Raw genomic sequence first — 22,612 nt, forward strand, 5'->3', positions numbered from 1 at the left:
CAAAAAATGAATAATAATTCGTTTTGTTTTATTTCCTTAGCCTCGGAGCCAGGTTAGAATTTTAATACAACGAAATCGGTCTATTACAACTTAGTTGTGTACGGCAACAGAGGAACTTTTTTTCGTCTACGTAACTTCTTTTGATATGTCAATTTCGTGATATTTTAAACTTGTGTTCAGAAAGCTCGTGGCGATCTCCTCGGCGATTTTCGTACCCCAAGCTATCACAAGGAAGAAAACAGCTTGGGACTGATATTATCATTTCATTTAGCCTTATCACCCAGGTTGTAAGTAGCATGTCATGAAATTTAATTTTTCAATAACGTCCAATACTGTGGGTAGAAAAATATCGTGCTGGTTATTCATTTTGGAATTAGTTCTAATCAGTCCAGTGGTTAAGTTTAAAAAATTACTGCCTGGAGATTTCGACAAAGTTTACCGATCCAGTTATCAATAAACCTGACTAAACTGTACTGATCGAAATAGTTTGTTGGGCTCTGTGTATTGAATTTGTTTTGGGCAGTAACGCTTTTACAAACCCTTTCTTTGTTTGAAACATTTCCATATCATCAACTTGCCTTTCGATGCATAATGTAACAATACTTTATGGAACAGTCATCTGACCTGAATCAGTTAAACATCCATGCAAAGTAAAAGGGTCTGTGAGTTTAAACTCTATAAAATACTGGGGGAGAGTTTTCTGAAAGAAATCTGCATGTTATTAAAAATGTTTTTAAATGTTTTTTTACCTTTTCCGGTTTAGCCATACTTTTTGCTTGTTAATCAGAAAGAATTAAATGAGGGCAACAAAAGTGCTCGCGAGTGACGCTTTTTTCTTATGCGTTGTTGAGTAAATAAATATTTAAGCAAGATAAACTTGGGAAAACCAGATTTCCTTTACAAAGTGATAAAACAAATCAAGAACTAAAACCATGACAGAGAACCATTCTTTCATTTCCTGCCATTTGCGCATGCACATATCCAACAGAGGTTGAATCATTTATTTTATTTTTGCCCGATGTTATCAAAAAATTTCACAACACATTCACAAAGAAAATTATTTTTGTGTACCAAAACTTGGTTCTAAATTTACTGCGAAAAAAATAGAAAATGGAAGATACTCTTGGTTCGCGAACCGATCACACACTGTCTGAGATGACCCTAAATTAATTTTATAGAAAATGTTCGATGGAAGTGATGGTCAGATCAGGTCATTTAATGATTAATTTTAATGACGCGAGGAAGTAGCAACAAAATTACATTCAAGGTATCTTGGCAAACATTGAATAACACCAGAGAATATAACACAGCTCTGTCAGGTGTCCGTGGTTCCTCTGCAAAAGAGAATAAATATTGAAGTTAAATAGTGAATAATACGAACTGTGTAAATTTAGTCGCATATCTATGAGGACCCAGACAAAAACCTTTTTTTTCAAATGTATTATTCGTGTCGCACTCCACCTGTCATAATTGACCCCCCTCTCCCCTTCCCCTCTACAACTGACAACCCCCTTTTTAAAAAAAAGATTCGTGGATCCGGTCCTGGTGTTGTTATTTCAATCAAATGCTGTCGGTTGCAGTATGAAACACAAAAGAAGATTAATTGCCTCAGAAATTCGGATAGTTGCAAAGAAATCTAAAGTTTTCTTCGTCAAACATGATGTCATAAAAGCTTAGTTAAAGGTGAGGTTCTCATTTCTCACTGAGTCTCCCAATGAGTCGTACATGAAAGACGCCGGGATCTCATGAAGACTTCTAAATTGGTGTTTCCCTTCCCTTGTGTCAGAAGAGATTTCACTTATTGTTTAGCGTAACTTAACACACGTTCCAATTTTAATAGAAGCCACTGATTACTTGGCGTCCCACTAACCGTGTCGAGTCACTTATGTGAGTTCAATCAAGGTAGCCAGTGTCACCCTCATCCACTTCATCTGTCTGCATATCTAAATCTGGCTCAAAATATCCGCCATCGATTCCATAACTACAATGAACAGAAACAAACAAGGAAACAGGTAAACCACTGCGCTATCTTGTGAGACAAACATTTTGAAGATTCTGATGCACGTGCGTTGCCTCACGAAAGGACGCCGGCCTCATACTGACGGAGCAGGAAGAATTCCAAACTGATGACGAAACCTGAAGGTGTATACCGTATATGCTCGAATAAGCGCCCGGGGCGCTTATTTAATTTTCTGAGGCGAGAGGAGGGCGCTTATTTCGTTTATCAATTTTTAGCCTCAAAATGACACTATCTTTATTACTATTTAAAACCAAACTGCAACATAAAAATTCAAAAACCTTATAGAAAACTACTTTTTGAGAACGCGAAACGTATATCGTACCGAGTACCGAAACTCATTTCCTTCTTGGATTTTTGTGTCAAGGAAATTAGAAGCAAACCCGTGCGACTTTGAAAGGACATTACTATATATACTATTTAACAATGCGTCTCGTATATCGTACCGAGTACCGAAACACATTTTTTCTCGGGAAGGGGGGGGGGGGGGGGGGGGGCGGGGGCGGGGGCGGGGGGCGCTTATTACAACTTTTGAGCTGGGGAGGGGCGCTAATTCGAAGCGGGGCGCTTATTTGAAGCTGGGCGCTAATTCGAGCATTTACGGTGTGTTAATAAGTGGTAGTCCAATAAAACGCCCTTACTGTTCAAAAGCCAATTAACGGTAATCCACGATTTAAAGTTAATCGAGGAGTTTTCATCCCGTTCGTTGAAAATGTTTTTGAAAAGCAAATTAAGTCAAAACTAAAAGGTAAAAATTTGGCAGCTTAATCTTTCTTTGAGCATAAAAGCACTAAGACGCCAATTTTTCTTGCCCAGATTCACTGACAATAAAAGGGAAATAAGATGCTGATAGCCTCAATTGCTGTTAGGAGAACTAAGATTTTCTTTCTTCGGGTATACCTATATCACCCCCTGCAAAATGAATCTTCCTGTTACTGTGTTTCTGTTGAACACATCTCCATATTATTTTCACTGGTAAACAGTAAAAGACAAAGATACGTACTCTATGAAGTGATCTATGGGATGTCTCTCAGGGCAGTAGTATTTAGGACACTTGCATTCTGGGACTGAACTGTCCTCCATCTCAAATAAAGGCTCCTCGCCATCCGCACACATGACGTCATAGTATCCCTTACAGAGGGGCTCGCACATGAAGAAGGAATAACCTTCATTCACAACGCACTGGCAGCTATATTGACAATCCTGAAGAACAACCTGCTCGCCTCCGTAGAACATTTTACCCTCGTGCTCACAATAACCTACGAGTCAAACAAGCTGTTACTGCACAGGTGAAGGAAGCTATGCAAGCAAATGTGTCGATTTGTCGATTTGTGAAGATTTGATTTAACACGCCAGCACATATTTCATTTTAGTGCTCAGTGAACGACACTTATTGGAGACAGGACACTTATTCATTTTAATTATTTAATTTTGCCTACACATCTCAGAGTGTATAACTAGCGAACAATCATGACGGAGACTAAAACAGTAAAAATTGTAGGTTTCAGGGTTGCCGCTTTCCTCCACTGAGGCCTCTAGAGTAGCCGTCCCCCCTCTCCTCCAGCCATATTTTGTCTTGCCGGCCATGTTTTATTGATTCCCAACATTCTGATGTACTAAACAAAAAATCCTTTGTATAAACGGCTCCCCCAAAAGCTGTGACTTTATAACCAATGAGTTACTAATTTCTTACCATCAGCGGAAGAAATAGAAGCTGCTGACGTCACTGTGCAGAAGGTCGCAGCAAATATCAAATAAGCTGGCAACATGGTGGCTAATTGGCTGATTCTGCGCGAAAAAATAAGGTGTACCATAATATTATACCACATTCTCACACAAACTTAACTTATACATCCAAACCAACTAGACGTCAGTATTGAAGAATTTTCGCTTCGGCTTCCTCGGTCAACTTCTGGTTTTATTCTCGAGTTTTTGTCATGTAGATTACAATATGGGTTACTATAAATGTACTTTATTTTATTTCAAACCACGTTCAAAAAATAAAAACAAAAATAATTGAAAATGTTTTATCTTTCTAGTAATAGGGGTTAAATATATCAAACGCTTAACGCCCAGCTCTCAGTAAGTTGTCAGCTAGACTATTATCGAGAATTAATAAAATGATCAGCTGCGATCGCTTATACGTACCGCGTCTCACTGATTTCAAGTTTCCGTGGATATGTCAAAAGCAATACAAAATAATATTGTTTTGGATTTTTGATGAAAGCTTTGTCATATTATGGTAACCTCCGATGAAAAGAAACGTCATAGCGATTATTTAAAATGTTGTTTGTTAAAGCTGTTCTTCCTTTCCATTAAAACAAAGTGATAGCAAAATATGGAAGGGTGAATATGGTCAATTTTTTTCATGTCACCTGAAACAGAGTCAAGATAAAGAGGAAAAATCAGTTACACGGAACTGACTCCGTTTTCTATATCAAGTCTGAAATAAATTTTCGTCTTTGAATTATAAGGATTACAGTCGAAAAGTAGTTTTCCGTTCAAACATCAATGACATGTGATAAAGTTGCCAGTTCACTTACATTTATCATAGAGAAAATTTTAAAAGAACAATGTTAAAAAGAAGAGGAGAGAGAAATGAAGAAAACAGCGACTAACCTGCTGCTAAAATGGCGGCGCAGATTAATCCTCTCGGAAGGCTCGGATTTTTCTATGTTAATCAAAGACAACAAAACATTGTCATTTCCAGCGAGTTGACGAAAAATCATGTTATCGAAGAAAACGTAGTTCTGTCAGTTCTTTGGTAAATAATAGTGACAGAGTTTTGGAGACGTCGGGTGCCTAGTGCCATTTGAAAGATAAGAGTTTTTAGAACGAAACGGAAATATGGTGATGGAAAATGTTCAATGGATACATTTTCTTCATTCTTAAGACGTTTCACTTCTTTTTTTTTATATAGACTCTTGAGTCCTGTTACATCTAATTTCCAGATTATTTTCAACAAGAAAAAAAAAGGCTTCTGTCAAATGTGTAGCATAAATTTCATCTTTTGAAAAATCAAGTTAACAAGAAATTATGCCAGTTATCGAAAATGTCTATTATAAGGGAGTTTTCACTTACAGGGTGAAGACAACTCAATAACTGCCGTTCCTGGCTTGAAATACACGGCCAAAAAGAAGAGTCGCGCTTAAGACTTAAACAACAGAACAGGCCGGCGGCAGTCTTCTATGTTTTCATACTATAGTATTTCATAATGAACTTACTGACGCAAAATATATTGTTTCAAATCAGGCTTTATTTTTCGCTGTGAAATATTATGATGGGATTGATAATGAAACAAGAATCACCGGACATCGGGAAACACAAGCAGAAGCCAATAGAATTGATCACTGCGTGTGAAGTTAATTAATGAACTATTTTTATGTCACTTGAGCAAACGAAAACCTCTTATTTTACCGGAATTCTAGGGATTTTCATTTATCTATTTTAATATTTTTTTGGTATCCCTTCGCGTCTTAAATAAAATTAAATAAAAATATTCATTCTATTAAGTTTTTTGACATCTGCTTCCTTGCGTTAAACGAAAGAAAAATAAATGTTATGTTCGGTTTGTTGTACGTGAAAACGTTTGGCAGACTGAAAGTAAATTAACAACGCCAATTTTCTTATGCAAATATTATCGTGAGATAAATTGAAGGTATCGCGAATGACTTTACGATACACAATAGTTAATAGGAAATTTTAAAATGCTGTTTAACGTTGCTTATATAAATTTAAATTTAATACCGAGGAATCTTTTGCTCTTTTAGAATTATTTTTAATGAATAGCCGGATAATTTGTGAGTCTTTTGAAATGCAAATTATACCATGGAAACGGTACAAAGATATTGGAACACATCTAAAACACAGACTCATTTAAATTTTAATAACAAGGAAACAAATTTAAAATGGTCAAAACTATCGATTTAAAAAAAAAAAGTTTTGGTATATGGTATTGCGGATTCGCCGATTTCTCATAGCTGTTAGTTTTTCATTTTTTTTTTTTAGTTTCTCAGTTTAAAGCTGAACAAAAAAAAAAACAAAACCGAAAAAGCAAGACGTACAGAATGTAATCGTGTAGGATTATCTTTAAAAAATAAGTGTTGCAGTCTGAATTAAACAGCAGCACTTTTGGTGACAAAAAACGAAAAAACAAAAACACTGGTCTGGTGTTTGACAAATAAACATTTCAACAAATAGTGAGAAGCTTACTGAATTTTTTAGCGACCTCTTTTATGCCAAAGACTGCCATAGTATAACTTTTGACCTCCAATTTTGTGTTCATATTCGTTTTGGAAGTAAAACAGGAAGAAACAAGAAAGGTGTAGGCACCACAAAAATATTATACTGGAAAAGCTTGAAATTTCATCCGAAAACTCAAAGGGTATAGAACCACATTCGTGATTCAATATTTGCTTTAATTTATGGGGGAAAACATCTATGACCTGGTAACTACTCATAGCCAACTCAGTACACTGTAACTGAATTCAAAACATCGTTTCAGCCCCAAGGGCCAATATATAATTAGCCTTCGAGTGACTTGGGAGCTGATTCAACCCCCTGGAGTCATTTTGGTGGGCGAGATGTCGCTATCAAGCTAAAATCATTTCAGCTCACTCTTTGACTGATTTTAGTCTTTAGGTGCATTTCACTCTTCAGGCTATTTTGCCCTAATTTAGGACTGCCAAATTAGCCCTGAAAATAGCACTGTATTTTACTCACTGAATAAGCCCCAATTTAGAGCTAAAAAAAAGTCTCTTCAGCCCACTCTGGGACTCATTTTAGTTCTTAGGTGCATTTCAGCCCTTAAATAAGACTATTTTGGCGCTTATTTAGGAGAGCCAAATTAGCCCTAAAAAAAGAACTGTATTTTACTAACCGAATCAGCGCCAAGTTTGGGACTAAAACAAGTCTCTTCAGCCTACTCATGGACTCATTTTAGCCCCTAGGTGCATTTCATCCCTTGAGATTAGTCTATTTTGAAGCCTATTTAGGAGACTCTGAGATAAATTAGCCTCAAAATAACACTATATTTTACTAACCAAATCAGCCACAATTTTGGGGCTAAAACAAGTATTTTGAATTTACAGTGTATGCATCATATCATTAACGATCATTGAACATACCTGATACCCTCCTGCCAGCTTGCTCTTGCAGTTCCTAGACACTTAATATTGGCAGAAACCAAACCAGAGGATTTTTTGCGCTCTTTGATTGGCTACTCAAACTCCGGATAGTATTTGCCACACATCCCCCAGCATTGTTTTCGCCGGCAATTTGTCGGGAATGAAGAGAGCAGAAGAAATGGAATTAAATTGCCACATTTCCTCGAAAATGCAACAAAATTCAACCACTTCCGGAAAATACAAAATAACTGGTATTTCTTAAAATGTTTCACTAGCTATAAGTTAATTTTTACCTTTTTGTTTCTTTCAGGTTGGCAATTGTACAAAGTGTTCATTTGTTAGGTTATCAGGGGCCATTTACATTATTGTGGCTTGGCCCAGTTTGCTTCAGAGCTTCTCAAACGGGGACAAAATCCGGCTCAGTCTCTGATTCACTGGTTTTGTGTATTCTAAAAAACATTCACCTCAGTGTTAGTTATTTACTTATTTTCGCGGCATCCACCACTTGTTTAGTTACACAGGGTCACGAGCCAGCTCATGAGGATGAAGAATATTTTCATTAGCAATGATGCGCGCAGCCTCACTGTTTAATGGCTCAGGAGGGCTGGGCTCATCACTATCTCGTTCCGAAGCTGGAGACATGGCTAGGGGGGGGGGGGGGGGGGGGATCGCCTTGGTGGGCAGAAGGTGTATACGACTTCGATGCAACTGTGACCCTACAGATACTGCCACCATGTAGGAACGAGGGGATTGGTGTATCTGCCAAAGGGTGTTGGAGACAGGGCGTTTCACTGTATAGCCGCTCCCTCATTATATAGAACTCTCTTCCCAGGAGCATCACCTCCACACTAACTGTAAAGGACCTTAAACGTAACCTTCTTCGTTCTGTTGATTTTTTGTGAATTTTTAATGGTATTATTTCATTAATATCCGCTATAATTATAATGTAAACTTTGACGTTATACAGTATTGTAAATATTTAGGTATGATTTTTGTTTCCTTACCTTCTCAGAAAAATTGTAAAGCGCTTAGAGATTCTGGACATAAGCGCAATATAAGCTTTGTTTTTTATATTATTGAAATCGGCATTTCTTCCGCAGACCCATAATTTAGAACCACGTGACAGACGCATCACACACTTATAAGCTCAGACTACATTTATGGCCCTTGTGCCTTCATATCAACACTTGGCAGTGTTGGCAGACACCCTGGTAAAGGTAACACAAATGGCTTGGCAACCGGGGTCATACGGAAAAATGACTCACCTCCCAAAAGCCACATCGATTGCTTTAAGCGTCTATTCATTGATCAAATGATTAGAAATGCTTTGGTTTGTAATTATGTTACGTTTTAAATATCCATGCTTCATGCTAACAGATTAACTCTATCAGTAACATTGGGGAGACATCATGAATAGGGGTAGTTTTTTTTTGTTGTTGTTGTTTTTTTTGGTCTCTTAAGGAAGTGTAATGAACCATAAACACCACAAAAGCCAAACTAAGGAACCCGCAATATTAAATACAGTATTGATGTTCGGCTTTCAACCTTTGATGTCTGTTACCATTGGTATTCAAAGGAATTGGCATTCAATGTGATAAACAACCTCGCCCCATTTTTGATTAAGTGATCTGCAAGGTTGACCTTCTCGGACTCGGCTGTCGTGTGATTTTTAAGCTAATGAGCGTGGCTTGCGTGCGTTAGAATAACAAACGGAAGCTCATGGGATCGCTAAAATTGTTTACAACATTAAAAAAATTGACGCAACAAGCACACTTTGTACAGAACGCTTGGAACGACCACAGGAAATCTTAGCGGTTCTTCGCCAGAACAAGATTGGAGCTGTCAGGAAGCCATTTTGCCATGTTGTTCAAGTTTCTTGCTATCATTGTTATCGTGTCCTCAGTTTTCTTCAAGGCTGAGACCAAATTCTTACATCCGAAGTTCAAAGGAATGATTTTAGAAAAAAGTTTCGATGAGAGTTCAGGTGAGTTAGCGTTTGTGTCGTGTTTAAAATTGCAGCCGACGAACCAGTTTCAAACAATTTGCCGTTGTTCTTGTGCTATCAATTCTTTGCGTCAGCCAGCACACATCACAGATAATTTGCTTGAGATTTGCAATTCTGAATTCAGTGACAACTGAACGTTGACGTTGTAGTGTTAAGGGGTTTGTGTACATGATATAAACTTCGGAAAAGTAGGCGGTATTTCATGCTTTAGTACTTTGCTTAAAAGTATAAGCTTTTGTACTCTTTATTTAGTGTTTTTTCTATCACGCGACGTGTGTCGCTAAGGGCTCTGGGATGCCACACAAAGAGTTGATGATAGCGGCTACAAATCTTATATCAACGTTTGCTTATCGCTCAAAATTGTGGACCTTTGACTTGTGAAGGTATTGGCAGTGGTCAATTGTAAATTAATTTCGTCAGCTGACTTCATCAAAACATTTACTTAGAAAGATAACTAATTAGGCCTACTTACTGCCAGAAACCAATTACAGAAAATCCAGCGTGAAACGTTGAAAGTTTTCTTTTCTGAAAGCTAAGGTTTCGTGGTAGTAAGTCGTTGTTCGCGGCTACAATAGTACCATTGTACTATAGGGAAAGAGTTACTCAAACTGACCAGCTGTATTTTGTGTTTTCTCTTTATGCGCCTTGCTTGTCTGCTGAACCCACGTATTAGCTGGGAGGCATTACTGATCCAAAGTCAAGTACTCTGCCCTTAAATATGTCCGTGATATGGGTGCGCCCCTCTTGCACGCGCGGCTTTTTCCTTAAGCCTACATAATCCTTTGAGCAGCAAAGATTTCAAGATTAGAACTGAAGGATTACTTGCTACTGGATTCCTTCCCTTCACCCCAGCAAACAGTTGGTTAAAATCAAAAGCAGCGATTATTATTTCACCTTTAGCTTAATTTATTCTTGCCTGCAGTCAACCAACGTATTAAGCTGAATGGTTCTATTTTTTAAAAAATAGGGTAATAATTAGTTTGTTAACTACTCTCTGCTATACCTCCGTTGAAATTGTAGGATGCAAAATTAAATTGAAATTTAATTCGTCATGTAAAAAATAAGTGAAAAAAAATATTCAGTGTGCGTTATTTAAAACACAGCGCACCGACAAATTAAAATTCCTGTCTTTCTTTTGGGAATTCGGAGAACTATTTTTATTTTAGAAACATGAGCTCCTTTTCTTTATGTCCGTTTTTGGTGAAAAAATGTTCTTGTAATTGTATGTGTAAACTCGAAATGAACTTAAATTGTGCCTTGTGGCCGGATATGATGGATATGCCCGTGAAGAGTTGCACGATTGCACCGATAAGATGTACCAATAAACCTCATTTGTGACAGCTTCTGTTAATTGATTTGATTTGAAGCCAGGATTCTTTAAGTGTTTGAGCTTAGTACGCAAAAAAGTATTCCACTTCTTTATCTACGTCTGCATTTGCATATATAAAGAAGGATTGGTAAAATCTACAACTACAAGGACGAGAAATAGAACAAAATTCGATATTGAGGATAACAAAAACTAAAAGAATAGGTCTAACGTTAAAAAACTGATAACTAAGTGGAGTTTGATTTAGAAATTTCGGAAGGTAAAGAGTTCCGTTGGGTAATAGTTCTTTGGAAACTATGAGAAAAGGAAGACAAAAAAATGACGACCACGTGTTCTGGTCTCGTTGCTGGTGTAGTTCTCAAACAAATTTTACAAGACTGAGTTAAAACAAAAGGAACTGATATTGAGAATATAAAGATCAACGACTCGCCAGACTGACCTACCTGCACAAAATATGGCTAATGCTACGTCATCAGAATGGAATACTTATCTCGTTACAAAGGCGTTTTGTTGTGCAGGGTGCACATGCGCACTAAGTAACTTAAGAACGTCATTATTATTATTATTATTATTATTATTATTATTATTATTATTATTATTATTATTATTATTATTATTATTATTATTATCAGTGATCACTGATTACATTAACTGATGTCAATTGAACTCTCTAAATCTGCGTTAAGTCATTATCGATACCTCGTTCTGCTAACTCTCTCGTTTCACGGCTTCCAGCATTCCAACCCTAAACACCGTCTGCCCGTTCAGCTATGCCGTTTTGTTTTTGTTTTGTTTTTTGCTTTGTTTTTTTTTTATTAAATCATTCAGTTTCCTATTTTTGTTATTGAATTTGGTTTTAAACCAGGAACGGTGCTGACAAGGACAATGTACCCAACAGGAAGGAGTTGATTGTCATTTACTTTCGCCGTCTTCAATTGTGTTCAAATAAAAAAGTCGGTCTTCCTCGGCAGTTGTTGTGTCTGGCAAAGGTGTGAAATTTGAAACCGAATGTCGCTAGCATTTTTTAATCTTATGAGCTCAGTTGCCCGTAGTTTGTCGGACTCCTTACCTTGAAAACAAGTCTACGTAAGTTTAAAACAGTAAAGGTCGCATTTGATGCATTTCAAATGCAAAGAATAGTTCGGTTAAGGCTGGTTTCCATATGATCGCGGATCGCAGATCGCAATAAGGTCTGTGATCGTCTGTGATCCTGCGATCGTGATCGCAGACGATCGCAGAAGATAGAACCATGTTCTATCTAAAGGCTGGTTTCCATATGATCGCGGATCGCAGATCGCAGATCGCAATAAGGTCTGCGATGTCTGCGATCATATGGAAACTACTTCTGCGATCGTCTGCGATCCTGCGATCGTGATCGCAGACGATCGCAGAAGATAGAACCATGTTCTATCTCCTGCGATCAATTGCGATTGTTTGCGATCTGCGATCTGCGATCCGCAATCATATGGAAACCAGCCTTTGGTTCTATCTTTTGCGATCGTCTACGATCACGATCGCAGGATCGCAGACGATCGCGGATAGTAGTTTCCATATGATCGCAGACGATCGCAGACCTTATTGCGATCTGCGATCTGCGATCATAGGGAAACCAGCCTTTAATTGCAGCTCATTAGTGCAGAAACAATAAAAATCTTGTTAAGGATACGACAGAAACGTATATTTAATAGAAGAAAGATCCTCGCAGTTACTACGCAACTTAAACAATTGCAAAAAGTAAGCCTAAAAATAATTCAGGCTTTCTTTTCGAAACTGCTTAAGATGCTTAGTAACTGCGAGGATCTTTCTTCTATTTGATCTTTCATCCGCAGTTCAAAATATATCTTTCAAATATTTTCATTTAGAAAGGTACTGATTGTTTCCTGTCTTGGGGAAAAATGAAACTGAAATCTCGTTGGATGGGGCTACCATAACATACTGCCCAAAATGTAAGCTGGCATCTGTAGTTATCCTCCTAACCAGGAAATGCTCACAGAAGTTCCCGCTTCTTAACAAAAGTCACCCTTTCATAGGATCAGTTTTGATACCATACATCAGTAACGTCCAAAAGTCATTTCATTCCTACTTTCTTGCTAAACAAGGCACTCTGACATTGACACTACATGTAATTCATTGCCGAATAATATTAGTGGCGTATCGACAACACATAAAAGACACGTATTTCTTTATTTGGATCAGACCAACTGAAAATTAAACCAGCAATACTGACAGCTGTTTACTGATATGATTTAAGTTTTGAACGGATTATAACGTTAGTACATTCACACTCTAATTGAGAGTGGATTCTTAAAACATTCGTTTTCTATAGCTGTCTTTTTTAGCTAAGGGTAAACGATAATTGAGGCTTTAATGTTATTAACAAACTTTTTTTGCAATTACGAAAACATAATAACTGCAGTATTATCACCGGGTGTTGCTGATATCAAGCTACATTCCTTATAAAATAAAGTTTAAGCTTGCAGTGCATTAATCGTATCAAGTTCTTCTTCAACACGAACGTGAACTGTAAGGTAGTTGTTTTTACTATATGTCTCAGTTAGTACGCCCGATGTGATTGGTCAATTTTGCGGGCCGTATTTCACTGTACGGCCTGCTAAATTTCCCTTGACTTCAACTAATTTCCTTTCCTGCGTGCCCAATTAACCTCATATCTTTATAAACTCGTTTTCTCGGTCCGTACTGTAAGTTACCGATCCTCGTTTTTCTCCTATTGATTTATATATGATAAGGAAAAACGGAAAGGCGTGACTAATCATGCCATACATTCCTTCAGGTCAGTGCAAATACTTTGACAGCTTATATCAAGATGGACAGGCCATGGTCCCGGATGAAGGATGCCAATACATATGCACCTGTCACGTGTCCGAACACTATGAAGGCTTCCTGTGTGAACCCCTGTGCCCGCGATACATTGACTTGGCTTGTAGCCCAGGATGGGAGAATAAGCCCCGGATGGTGCCTGCTGGGCCCCCACAGTTTGACTGCTTTTGCTCGGTCTTGAACTGTGTGCCATCTCTTGGCACTGAGGCGTTCCGTCTGCGGTAAACTCTTCAAAAGGTTTGTCCCCTTTAGTTTTCATAAATTCAAATAACGGCCTTCATTACAGCATAGAATCTCTTTAATTATCTGATCACCAGACCATGGGAATATTTTATTTCCCTGGAATTTCCGATTCAGCTATCTGCATTCATTACTAGATTACTTGCCTCCTATCATTTGCACATACATTTCAACAGAACAAGACCATCATGGGGATTTTTTGAGGGAGAACTTTGATGTCATGGTAAGTGGCCGCAAAAGTGAACACCACATTGTGGTTTTCTATTATAAACACTCGTTAATTTAGATTTCCCAACTTTGTCGGTTACTGTTTTGTTGTGGTTGAAGCTAACGACAATGAGTTTTCCCACCAGTAAAACAAACCGTCCCTTAATATTTTTGTTTATTTATTTATTTATCTTTTACTTTGCAGAATCGTGTTAAGGCGCGGGAACTATCCGGTGACAAAGAAATGAAACGAATTCAGATTATTAAACTGTATGAGACAACCAAGTTATTCAAATTAAAGGAAAGAAACAGCTATATATATGACTGTGTGCTTCATGACTGAATGATCCGCAAATAATTTAAACCTACTGCTAAGTCTTCCCTTTTAATAAGGTCAGGTCGGTTGTGTCTATACAGTGTCTTAAATAAAAAAAATAAATAAATAGGAATTTCAGTGGAATCCACGGGGTCTTTAAAACAAATAAAAGACAGTTTAAAGGAGCATTGTAACGTGGATTTTATGTTTTGGTCAAAACTTTACAAGTACCTTTCCCTAAACATGAAATTACCTTAGAGTGCATAGAAGGAAATATTAAACGATTTCTAGAAGAAAGAACAAACCCTAATCCGTACCGCGATTTTAGCAATTGTTTTCAATACGCAATGGAACTGATACCTTTAAATAACATTGGACATTTTTTCAAGTTGTAATCCATGTGGCCATCTACAACCAATGTGAATAAATACTATTTCCTGAGTATTGTGCAGTAATAGGGAAATTGTCAACAATTTTAACGATCCCATTCCGATAAAAATGTCTCATGGTTCTTCATAGCGATACAAGAAATCGGTTGCATTGCCTCTTTAAAAACATGGAGGCTAGCAGTAGCGGAAGCGGGGAAGGGACCTTGGGGCCCCAGCCCTCCTCTTCGTCTTAGACCAAACCCGAGTCCCGTCGGGCTGAGGTGCCGAAATATTTCGTTTCACGAAGAGAAGCAAGTCGAGCGTTCGAGATCGGACCGGCTCCTTACCTGAGGCTGTGGACCCCCACTGGGTAGAGTATAGATTTCACTACGAAATCATAGAGATGCCATCGAATATGTCTAAATAACACACACATAATCCACTCTGTAATTGTGTCTTGCTTTATTATACGATTTAGTTTTCTTGTCTCATTTTTGAGAGAATATGCAATTCAGCTTGTTTTCCAAGAGCTATTCTACACTATAAACCTGAAAGAAATCAGAGTAGAAAATTGATAATTAAAATACCATCTCTTATATTTAGCATAACACTAACACTTTTGTCTGTAAGCTATCCTAACAGGTACAACAAGTATACCCGTGTCCGGACATGTGATGTGAAATTATTATACCATCAGACCTTATTCTTCAGTAATGTAATTTACACTGACTGTAATTTTTTGTGTACTCAGATCAAGTATTCGACTCTGTATATAAATTTAGAAATTTGCCCTATTTGCCACATTTACTGCTTGAAAGTGAAATTTAAGGGCCATATGACGCCGGGGACCTTGGCATGATCTTTCGTGATCATGTTCCTGATTATTTACACCCGAATGGTACCATACTCAACTGCTATAACCCGCTGATGAACAATACAAAATGACTTTCGAAATCGCAAAAGGTCACATGGTTTCCCGTATATTTTTTACCCCGTTAGGCTTCCATACCTTTTTAAATGCATATTTCACCGTTTGACCTTGCTTAGGATTCCCCTTTAATAAAACAACAAAAAAGAAACGTCACATTTTATAACATACAAGTAATTTTACCAACGATGTGTAGCTGTGTAACGTACGTACTGTTTAAACAAAGTAGACTAAAACAAACAAAAAAAAAAGAGTACTAAGAATACTCCTTCATAATTGTTTTACAGAACTCTATGTATTTGGCGAATTAGTTCTTCTTAATTCTTTCTCTATTTTGAACCAATAAATCGCAAGATCTCTGGGGAAGAAAACGTTTAAAATGTTTTTTTTTTATAAGGCATTTTTCCCTGCAACTTGCAACGCAACGCTGTAAACAGAAGTTACGGAGGCTGAAAAACACTTACGCTTTTAACATCCTTTCTTCGCAACTTGTCTTGTAACTAAAAACTGCGTTTCGAACTGTAGGAAAAGTAGACTGGACTCTTTTTTCCGTTGACTTTGCGTGATACTTTGCAGGGTGTAACCTGTTTCGTGTGCATCTTGGAACCTGGCAATGCTCTTGTCAGAAACACGTTGGCAGTCGCAGAAAAAACTCCAGCGTGTAACGAACAATGTGTGACTATTTGCAAACCAAAAAATTACCTGAAAATTTTCCCGTTTTACTCAGTAGAACAATTTCTATCTAAACTATTGGTTCAACGTTTCTTTCTGAATTAACAGAGGCACGTGACCGAAAAATGTCTGGAGAACCAGAGTTATTGTTTCGGCTGGTAACAGCAAAACGACATATTTAAAGAGAAAAGCAGCGTTCAACTTTATTTCTTTTGTCTCTAATCGATGGAAGAGATTTTGGAGAGAAAAGTGCATGCTTTCGTAAAGTATTGTTAAGTTTGAATTAAAAATACCTTTCCCAGAATCCCTTGCATCATTGCGCCATGGCCAACGTTTGATCATTGAGGACTGGTCTGTTCACAAATCATGCAAACAAGGAAACGTTTGGGTTAAGAAAGCAGCATCAACAAACCACATAATAGACAATAAGATCGATAGAGGCCAGCCAGCTCCGACATAATGCGTTCATGCCTGAAGAAAGCTAATGTTCAAAAACATCATTGAAGTAGCCAAGCGCTATGGTATTTAGTATGATATGACTTGTTTAGTTGTTGAAAGTTAAAAACTCTACGTATTTGCTTAGATTTTAATTACAGTTAGATCATCATTTCACAAACACCCCGAGTGACTGACAGCTTTCGAGAACTTATTTCTCTGGTCACTAAGTGATGCAAAAGATTTTGAAGAGAAAAGTGTATGCCTGCGTAAAGTGTTGTTACTTTGAATTAAAAGTACCTTTCACGGAATCCTTTGCATCATTGCGCCATGGCCAACGTTTGATCACTAAGGACTGATCTGTTTACAAATCATGCAAACAAGGAAAAAATTTAGCTTAAAAAACAGCATTAACCAACTACGGCAACCACATAGTAGACAGTAAGATGGATAGAGATTTTTGTAATAACCATACATCAAGACTGCCAGCCAGCTCTCATTGAAGAAGGATATCAGTGACATTTTTTTTTTTTTTGGTAATATAGTGATACGTAACCGATCTTGAACTTCTGTGGTTTACATTTGTTATATTTAATTAATATATTAATTATTAATATTAACTAATAATTAAAGCGTTCTTTATCCTCTGTCACACAGTCAATCGGTCATGGGAAGCTGGTGCTGAGGGTATCTACCTAATAGAAAGAGATGATTGGATAAGCCTTTTGTCCAATAAGCCTTCTTTTTGGGGACTGAATCTTGCTACATTAAATTGCATTTAGATCATCATTACACAAACATCCAGAATCCGAATCTTGAGTCAGAACTGAAAATTTCGAAAACGTATTAATCATGGATAGAGTGTCATTTCATTTCTTCCACCCAGGACGGTTAGCACAAACTGTATTTGTGAACTTGGTGCTAGCGTAGTATGCGAAGGTTCATGGTTAGCTCGCTGTTAAAAAGAGACGGTTGAGAAACTTGTGACATTCTATGGTCAGCCTTGCCACTTGCAACCTCGGATAAGTTTCATTTTTTGCCTTAATTTTGTGTAAATATTGTTATTTAATTTATCGGTCATTTTTGTCGTTCAAATTATAACCTTACAACCAGGAAGCGCCATAGTACTGGCCCCAGTTGTTCAAAGAGCGGATAATTTTATCCACTGGATAGGTCGCCATGCGGCAATAAATGCGTGTCGGGGGTACACGGTCCCTATTTTTGCCATTCAGTGGTTTTTGTGGGGTCTCCTGCTGTGATGCATGTAGGATATCGATACTTTTATTTTGCTGTAATCCTGTTGATGTGTCAATTAAAACATATCTTGGGCCCGGCTGACCAACGCGACTATGCCTCAACCATTGAGTTTGTTCAGTTCAGTTTGTTTAGTGAAGGCAAAATGGCTTCAAATGATGAGCATATTTCTTTTAGATTTTGGGACTTAAAAAAAAGCAAGCTCATAAGATATACTGAGTTACAAAGCTGCGTGGCTGCGCTGGCCGCGGCTTGGATCATATATTGCTGAATTCATCAAGACTATTATTAGATCGCCTTAGCCCTCGCTTTACCTATACCTTCATCAAGAGCTGGGTTGTCATTCTTCCAAGGCCAAAGAGAACGGCTCTCTCCTTTCCTCTTCTTTCCTGAAAGGATTAAGAAAGAAATAATAGTGAACAAGCAAACGAAACCAGTTTGTTACATTATTTTATTTTGATGAGACAATTCGATTTTCTTTTGCCGCTGCTACGTTTGTCCAAAAACAAACAAACAAACGAAGAGAATATTGATCTCGATCAACTATCGTGGATAGTAGTTTGACTTCGATTAGACTGCAGTCTGCACTGTGCGGCATACAGTTATCTTCACAATTTAGCGGCGGTACCAATAAACCAATAATGATTTGTTTGGCCCTTGGCTTAGTGCTACTCATAAGCACAGTCTATCTTGACTATTAGAATAAAAACGAAGGTTTTACTCACCCCAGCGAGGACCTGACGACTTTTTCACTGTAAAATGTAGACAAAACAAATACGTAGATAAATTAGAAAGTAAATAAAGCCCATTTGCCTATCTTCAACTAATATATAACGCCTCACAAAAAATACCTTCTCAGCTGTAAACACAACTGAAATGAAAATTAGATGAATCAGCGAAATGCGCATTCAGACAAACTGATACACCGTTGTTGAATTCTATAATTGAATTAGGTCTTAGCGTTTGTTTCACTTTCGTCAAAAGTTGACCCTTACCAACTGGGCATCAGTTATTATTTCTACAATAGAAAACCCAAAAGGGTAAAAGGACAGGCCATCTAGGAGCGCTAGACACTCGCTACGCGTGTGCTATCAGCAAAGCGGGTGTCTTTTGTACGATGATTTCAGTAAAATCACTTGCTACGTTAATCAGTCTACTCCTGATAATAAGCCAGTTTAAAGCTGCATTACTTCCGATGGGAGTGAGTTGTTGCATAATGAGTACCCAGATAAAGACGTGCACTGAATTTGAGCAGTGTCTCTTGCACTAAACATCACTGGTAAATTGAAATAAGAAGACTAAAATAACAATTAACTTTCAGCAGCTGTTTTCATTTATTGATCAAACTAGAATTGTAAAGGCTAATTTATACGTACTTGATCTAAAAAAATGAGTGAGCGGAAGAAAAACGGCCCAATTGATTTTTGTTTTTTTTTTAATCAGTCTGTTTTTCACCCCGCGCTATACCAACAAGAAAGGAAATGGCGATTAAACCTACTGATCGGGAGATGAATCGGTACGCGTAAATTAGCTTTTAGTTTGAATGCCAGGACTGGTCCAGTCACACATCAGTTGGAAAGATCTAGACAAATTGTTGCTTTTTGATTTTATTATTATTATCGCAGTAGAAACGTCTGTATACTATTTGCTATCATTAAATAGTGTGACGGGGCGTGTGAGCGCAATCAGTTGACTATAGTGAAACCCCTTAATTCTAAGTTATGATTATTATTGTTATCATTATTATTATTATTATTATTATTATTATTATTATTATTATTGTTATTATTATTTAGGACATAGAAAAGAGATGCGGAAAAGTTAGAATAACAGGTAGATATAATAAAAAGTTAAGAAAGCAAAGAAGAGGAGACTGTTTAAATAATTGTGTAATTATTTAACTAGGTCTGCTTTTTTAATTATCATTGTCGTTGCAATAAAGTCCTTGCATTTTTCGAAAATATCCAAAAAGTAGTCGGCGAACTACTTTTTAAACAAATGTTCGTAAAATAGCATGGTATCTTATTCCACAGTTTTACGCCAAATCGAGAGAAGGGATGCTTATTTATGTAATTCTCGTCTGGAGCTCCTAACATGAAAGTTTTCTGCAGGTGGATGATTGAATATTGTATGAATAAATTGTTTTTATTGGTGAAGCTGTATCAGCAAACAAAGAATTCGAAATGGAATTAAATTCATTATATGAGGGACTCTTTTCTGGACCGGGATTAATTTTTTGCTAAGTCTTGGACGCCTGCCTCCATGGAGCAATTCCATAAGTTAGGGAAGAGTAAATAATCAATACCTTTGTAAGCATCGTGGAATTCTAGATCTTGGTCTCCAAAGTCAGTTTCCTCACCTGGAATTGACAAAAGTGTTTTAGAAGGAGCCACATTCCATTCACCGAGAACGAAATATAAACCGTACAAAACCGCCCAAAGTAAAATCAAACTTCTTTCTACATTTAGATGAGTGATATAACGCTTCACCTTATTCGAGTTTCTAAGCCAGAACAGGCAGGGCATTTGTATTACTGATTTTGAGTACCCTATGTTATTTTCAGGATAATGTGCGTTTTACAACGTCATTTAAAAATTAACTACTTAATACCAGATGATACAAAAACACCTTTACATACACCTATTCAGAAACCTTACATGGGGGTAGATACGGGTAGAAAATGTATCGTTAAGTGTTTCACAATATCATCCTTGTCTGCCTGATAGTGTTGTAATAAATAATGTATTTTAATACATTTAAAAATTGGAAAAAATGGACATCTTTCACAGTCAACTAAAATGGTAAGATGAAGACGTGCAGGGGGCGCATTCACGAGCCCATCCAAAATTAAGATGTATTGTTTCTTAACAAAAGTCTATTGTTGGAATAACAACAGACTATTATTCAGAAACGATACATAGGAAACATCTTAACTTAGTAGGGTTTCTTGAATCTGTCCCCTGAATTTGTTTCTTAACTCTGGGTGTTGAAAAGAGGTTACGTTGCGAAATTTAACTCAAAACTTAGATCCGTCAAGGAAAGTTTCACGTTACTCAACCAACGTCAATTATTATATTTGATCAAACTCACCACATACAATGAAAGCGACCAGAAGAAGGCACAGCAGCATCCCAGCAAAGTCCAGTTTCATGATGTTTGTGAACGCGTTTATTTGTTGGTCAGCTGCTTCTAGGGATAAAGACACAGGGTAGGAACAGACCGGCTAGGTTTAGACTTGCTGCAACTCAGTTGTTTAGCTGCGAAGGAAACTTTGTAAAAGGTCTTAACTGAACAATGATCAGTTCTATTTGGAATGCCTAAAAATTTTCCATTTTAGATCATGGGTAGGAACATACGAACTAGCTGCTTACCTGCGTTTCCAAATAAACTTTTTAACTAAAGTTATAAAACAACTTATTATCTTAGCGCCGGCCAGCAAGTTATGTATCCATTAAAACAACAGCATGAACCCACGAAAGCCATCATGCACAAACTTGGGGTAAAAAAGTAAATGAAGTCTTCTTGCGCGTATATCTGAAAGCCCCCATGATGGTAGATTAAAAGATAGTTTTTGGCAATACATCATTTTGTGAAAAATACAATAGGTCGCCAAAATGAAAAGTTGAACATTAGTAGCTCTTAGATCTCTAAAGGAAATTTTACCCTCGACATAAGAGTAACAAAAGATACATACCAAGTTATCAACTTTGGGTTTGGGACGCGCCTCTCACCAAGCGGAGATTTCCAGTTATGTATGCAATCAAGTCGAGATTTTTATTCATCTGCTTTTATTCTGTTTACTTTAATTTTGCGAATTGTTAAAACAATATTGATCATATGTCTTTTACGTAAAAGAGCAAAACTATTTGCTCTGCCCAATGTTTATTTCCTTCCGCCAAAAATCTTAACGGCAGATAACATAATTCAATAATTTTTGATATTTTTGAAGTATTTCTCTGATATTGACCTCCAGTGCATGTTAACTTCCGCTAAAAATCAAGAAACGTGCAACTGATTTGGGATTTTGTAAACAAATGTCAGGAAATTGCTCATAAAATAAATGTTTACTTTTATTCAGAAATGAGCGGTTTTTTAAAATAGCTGTTATCTTAAACACCACTCAAAATTTCTAAAATTGCGAAATAATTCAACATTGGAAACATTTAGAAACCCGGTTGCTTTTATTAGAACAGAATTCCCGGTCATACATATTTAGTTATGAAAAAACTAACATTCCCTTTTCAATAACGGAAGAATACATACATCATGAATATTTAAACCTGTATGTGTTTGCTTTCTTAAATAAAACAATTCGACGCATTTGAAGAAGGAAGAAGGTGGTTTTAAGTTTTCTCCCTCAGTCTTTTAATGGCTGAAATCCCCTGTAATAAGCCTTTACTTGAATTGGTCTTTTTTGACTTGGACACTAAAAATGGACAAGTTATAAGATATTGCATGACGTGGATACTTCTATTTTGACATTTCATCGTGGATAACGAACGATAAAAACAATATTCAATTATCAACACAAAAAGCACAAAGTTAGCATAAATATCCCAATCAATTTAAGATGTCAAATATCAACAAACAAAGCTGGCATTTTGAACAGAAATCTGACATATGTTACTCGAAGCCGGGGCAAAGCAATTTTTTCTGCAGTTGGGAAGTTACACGTGGCATTTTATTTTGAACGCATTCGGTAGCTTCCGTAGAACACCAACCAGCGGCTATATGATGCAAAGTGAGAAGTGGCCATACAGTCGTGCAATACCGTTGACACTCAGGACTTCTTGAACTGGAAATAAACCAACAGATCAACTTTTTTGAAGAATGACACTACTGAAAAATGTATATATATCAACTAATGCGAAAAAAGTGC

At 37.1% G+C, this 22,612-nt stretch overlaps 3 protein-coding genes across 5 annotated transcripts; 1 reads left to right on the top strand and 2 right to left on the bottom strand.

The window, feature by feature from the left end:
* Nucleotides 1-1,211: 1,211 nt before the first annotated feature.
* LOC146460728 (uncharacterized) lies at nucleotides 1,212-5,243 on the bottom strand. 2 transcript variants are annotated; one of them, XM_085087711.1, is made up of 6 exons: nucleotides 5,099-5,243; nucleotides 4,637-4,688; nucleotides 3,711-3,805; nucleotides 3,021-3,276; nucleotides 1,871-1,981; nucleotides 1,212-1,334 (listed from the first exon to the last, which is right to left on the bottom strand). In XM_085087711.1, exons 3-5 carry the CDS (start codon nucleotides 3,784-3,786, stop codon nucleotides 1,894-1,896), a joined length of 420 nt encoding a protein of 139 aa, XP_084943837.1. In that variant the 5' UTR covers nucleotides 3,787-3,805; nucleotides 4,637-4,688; nucleotides 5,099-5,243; the 3' UTR covers nucleotides 1,212-1,334; nucleotides 1,871-1,893. The 2 variants fall into 2 exon arrangements, with proteins under 2 accessions (XP_084943837.1, XP_084943838.1); XM_085087712.1 differs by lacking the exon at nucleotides 4,637-4,688 and having other exon boundaries at nucleotides 5,099-5,236.
* Nucleotides 5,244-8,784: 3,541 nt separating this feature from the next.
* On the top strand, nucleotides 8,785-14,077 carry LOC146460729 (uncharacterized). The gene is made up of 3 exons (XM_085087768.1): nucleotides 8,785-9,127; nucleotides 13,267-13,550; nucleotides 13,966-14,077. Exons 1-2 carry the CDS (start codon nucleotides 9,004-9,006, stop codon nucleotides 13,536-13,538), a joined length of 396 nt encoding a protein of 131 aa, XP_084943894.1. The 5' UTR covers nucleotides 8,785-9,003; the 3' UTR covers nucleotides 13,539-13,550; nucleotides 13,966-14,077.
* Nucleotides 14,078-14,884: 807 nt separating this feature from the next.
* On the bottom strand, nucleotides 14,885-21,539 carry LOC146460730 (uncharacterized). Of its 2 annotated transcripts, none has more exons than XM_085087769.1 (9): nucleotides 21,428-21,539; nucleotides 20,824-20,922; nucleotides 20,039-20,092; nucleotides 18,459-18,485; nucleotides 18,054-18,122; nucleotides 16,780-16,839; nucleotides 16,338-16,397; nucleotides 15,454-15,498; nucleotides 14,885-14,992 (listed from the first exon to the last, which is right to left on the bottom strand). In XM_085087769.1, exons 2-8 carry the CDS (start codon nucleotides 20,882-20,884, stop codon nucleotides 15,488-15,490), a joined length of 342 nt encoding a protein of 113 aa, XP_084943895.1. In that variant the 5' UTR covers nucleotides 20,885-20,922; nucleotides 21,428-21,539; the 3' UTR covers nucleotides 14,885-14,992; nucleotides 15,454-15,487. The 2 variants fall into 2 exon arrangements, with proteins under 2 accessions (XP_084943895.1, XP_084943896.1); XM_085087770.1 differs by having other exon boundaries at nucleotides 20,824-20,919; nucleotides 21,428-21,494.
* Between the last annotated feature and the right edge of the window lie 1,073 nt (nucleotides 21,540-22,612).

Source organism: Pavona decussata, unplaced genomic scaffold (genome assembly GCF_977016875.1).
Source record: "Pavona decussata unplaced genomic scaffold, jaPavDecu1.1 SCAFFOLD_207, whole genome shotgun sequence".
NCBI classification, from domain to species: Eukaryota; Metazoa; Cnidaria; class Anthozoa; order Scleractinia; family Agariciidae; genus Pavona; species Pavona decussata.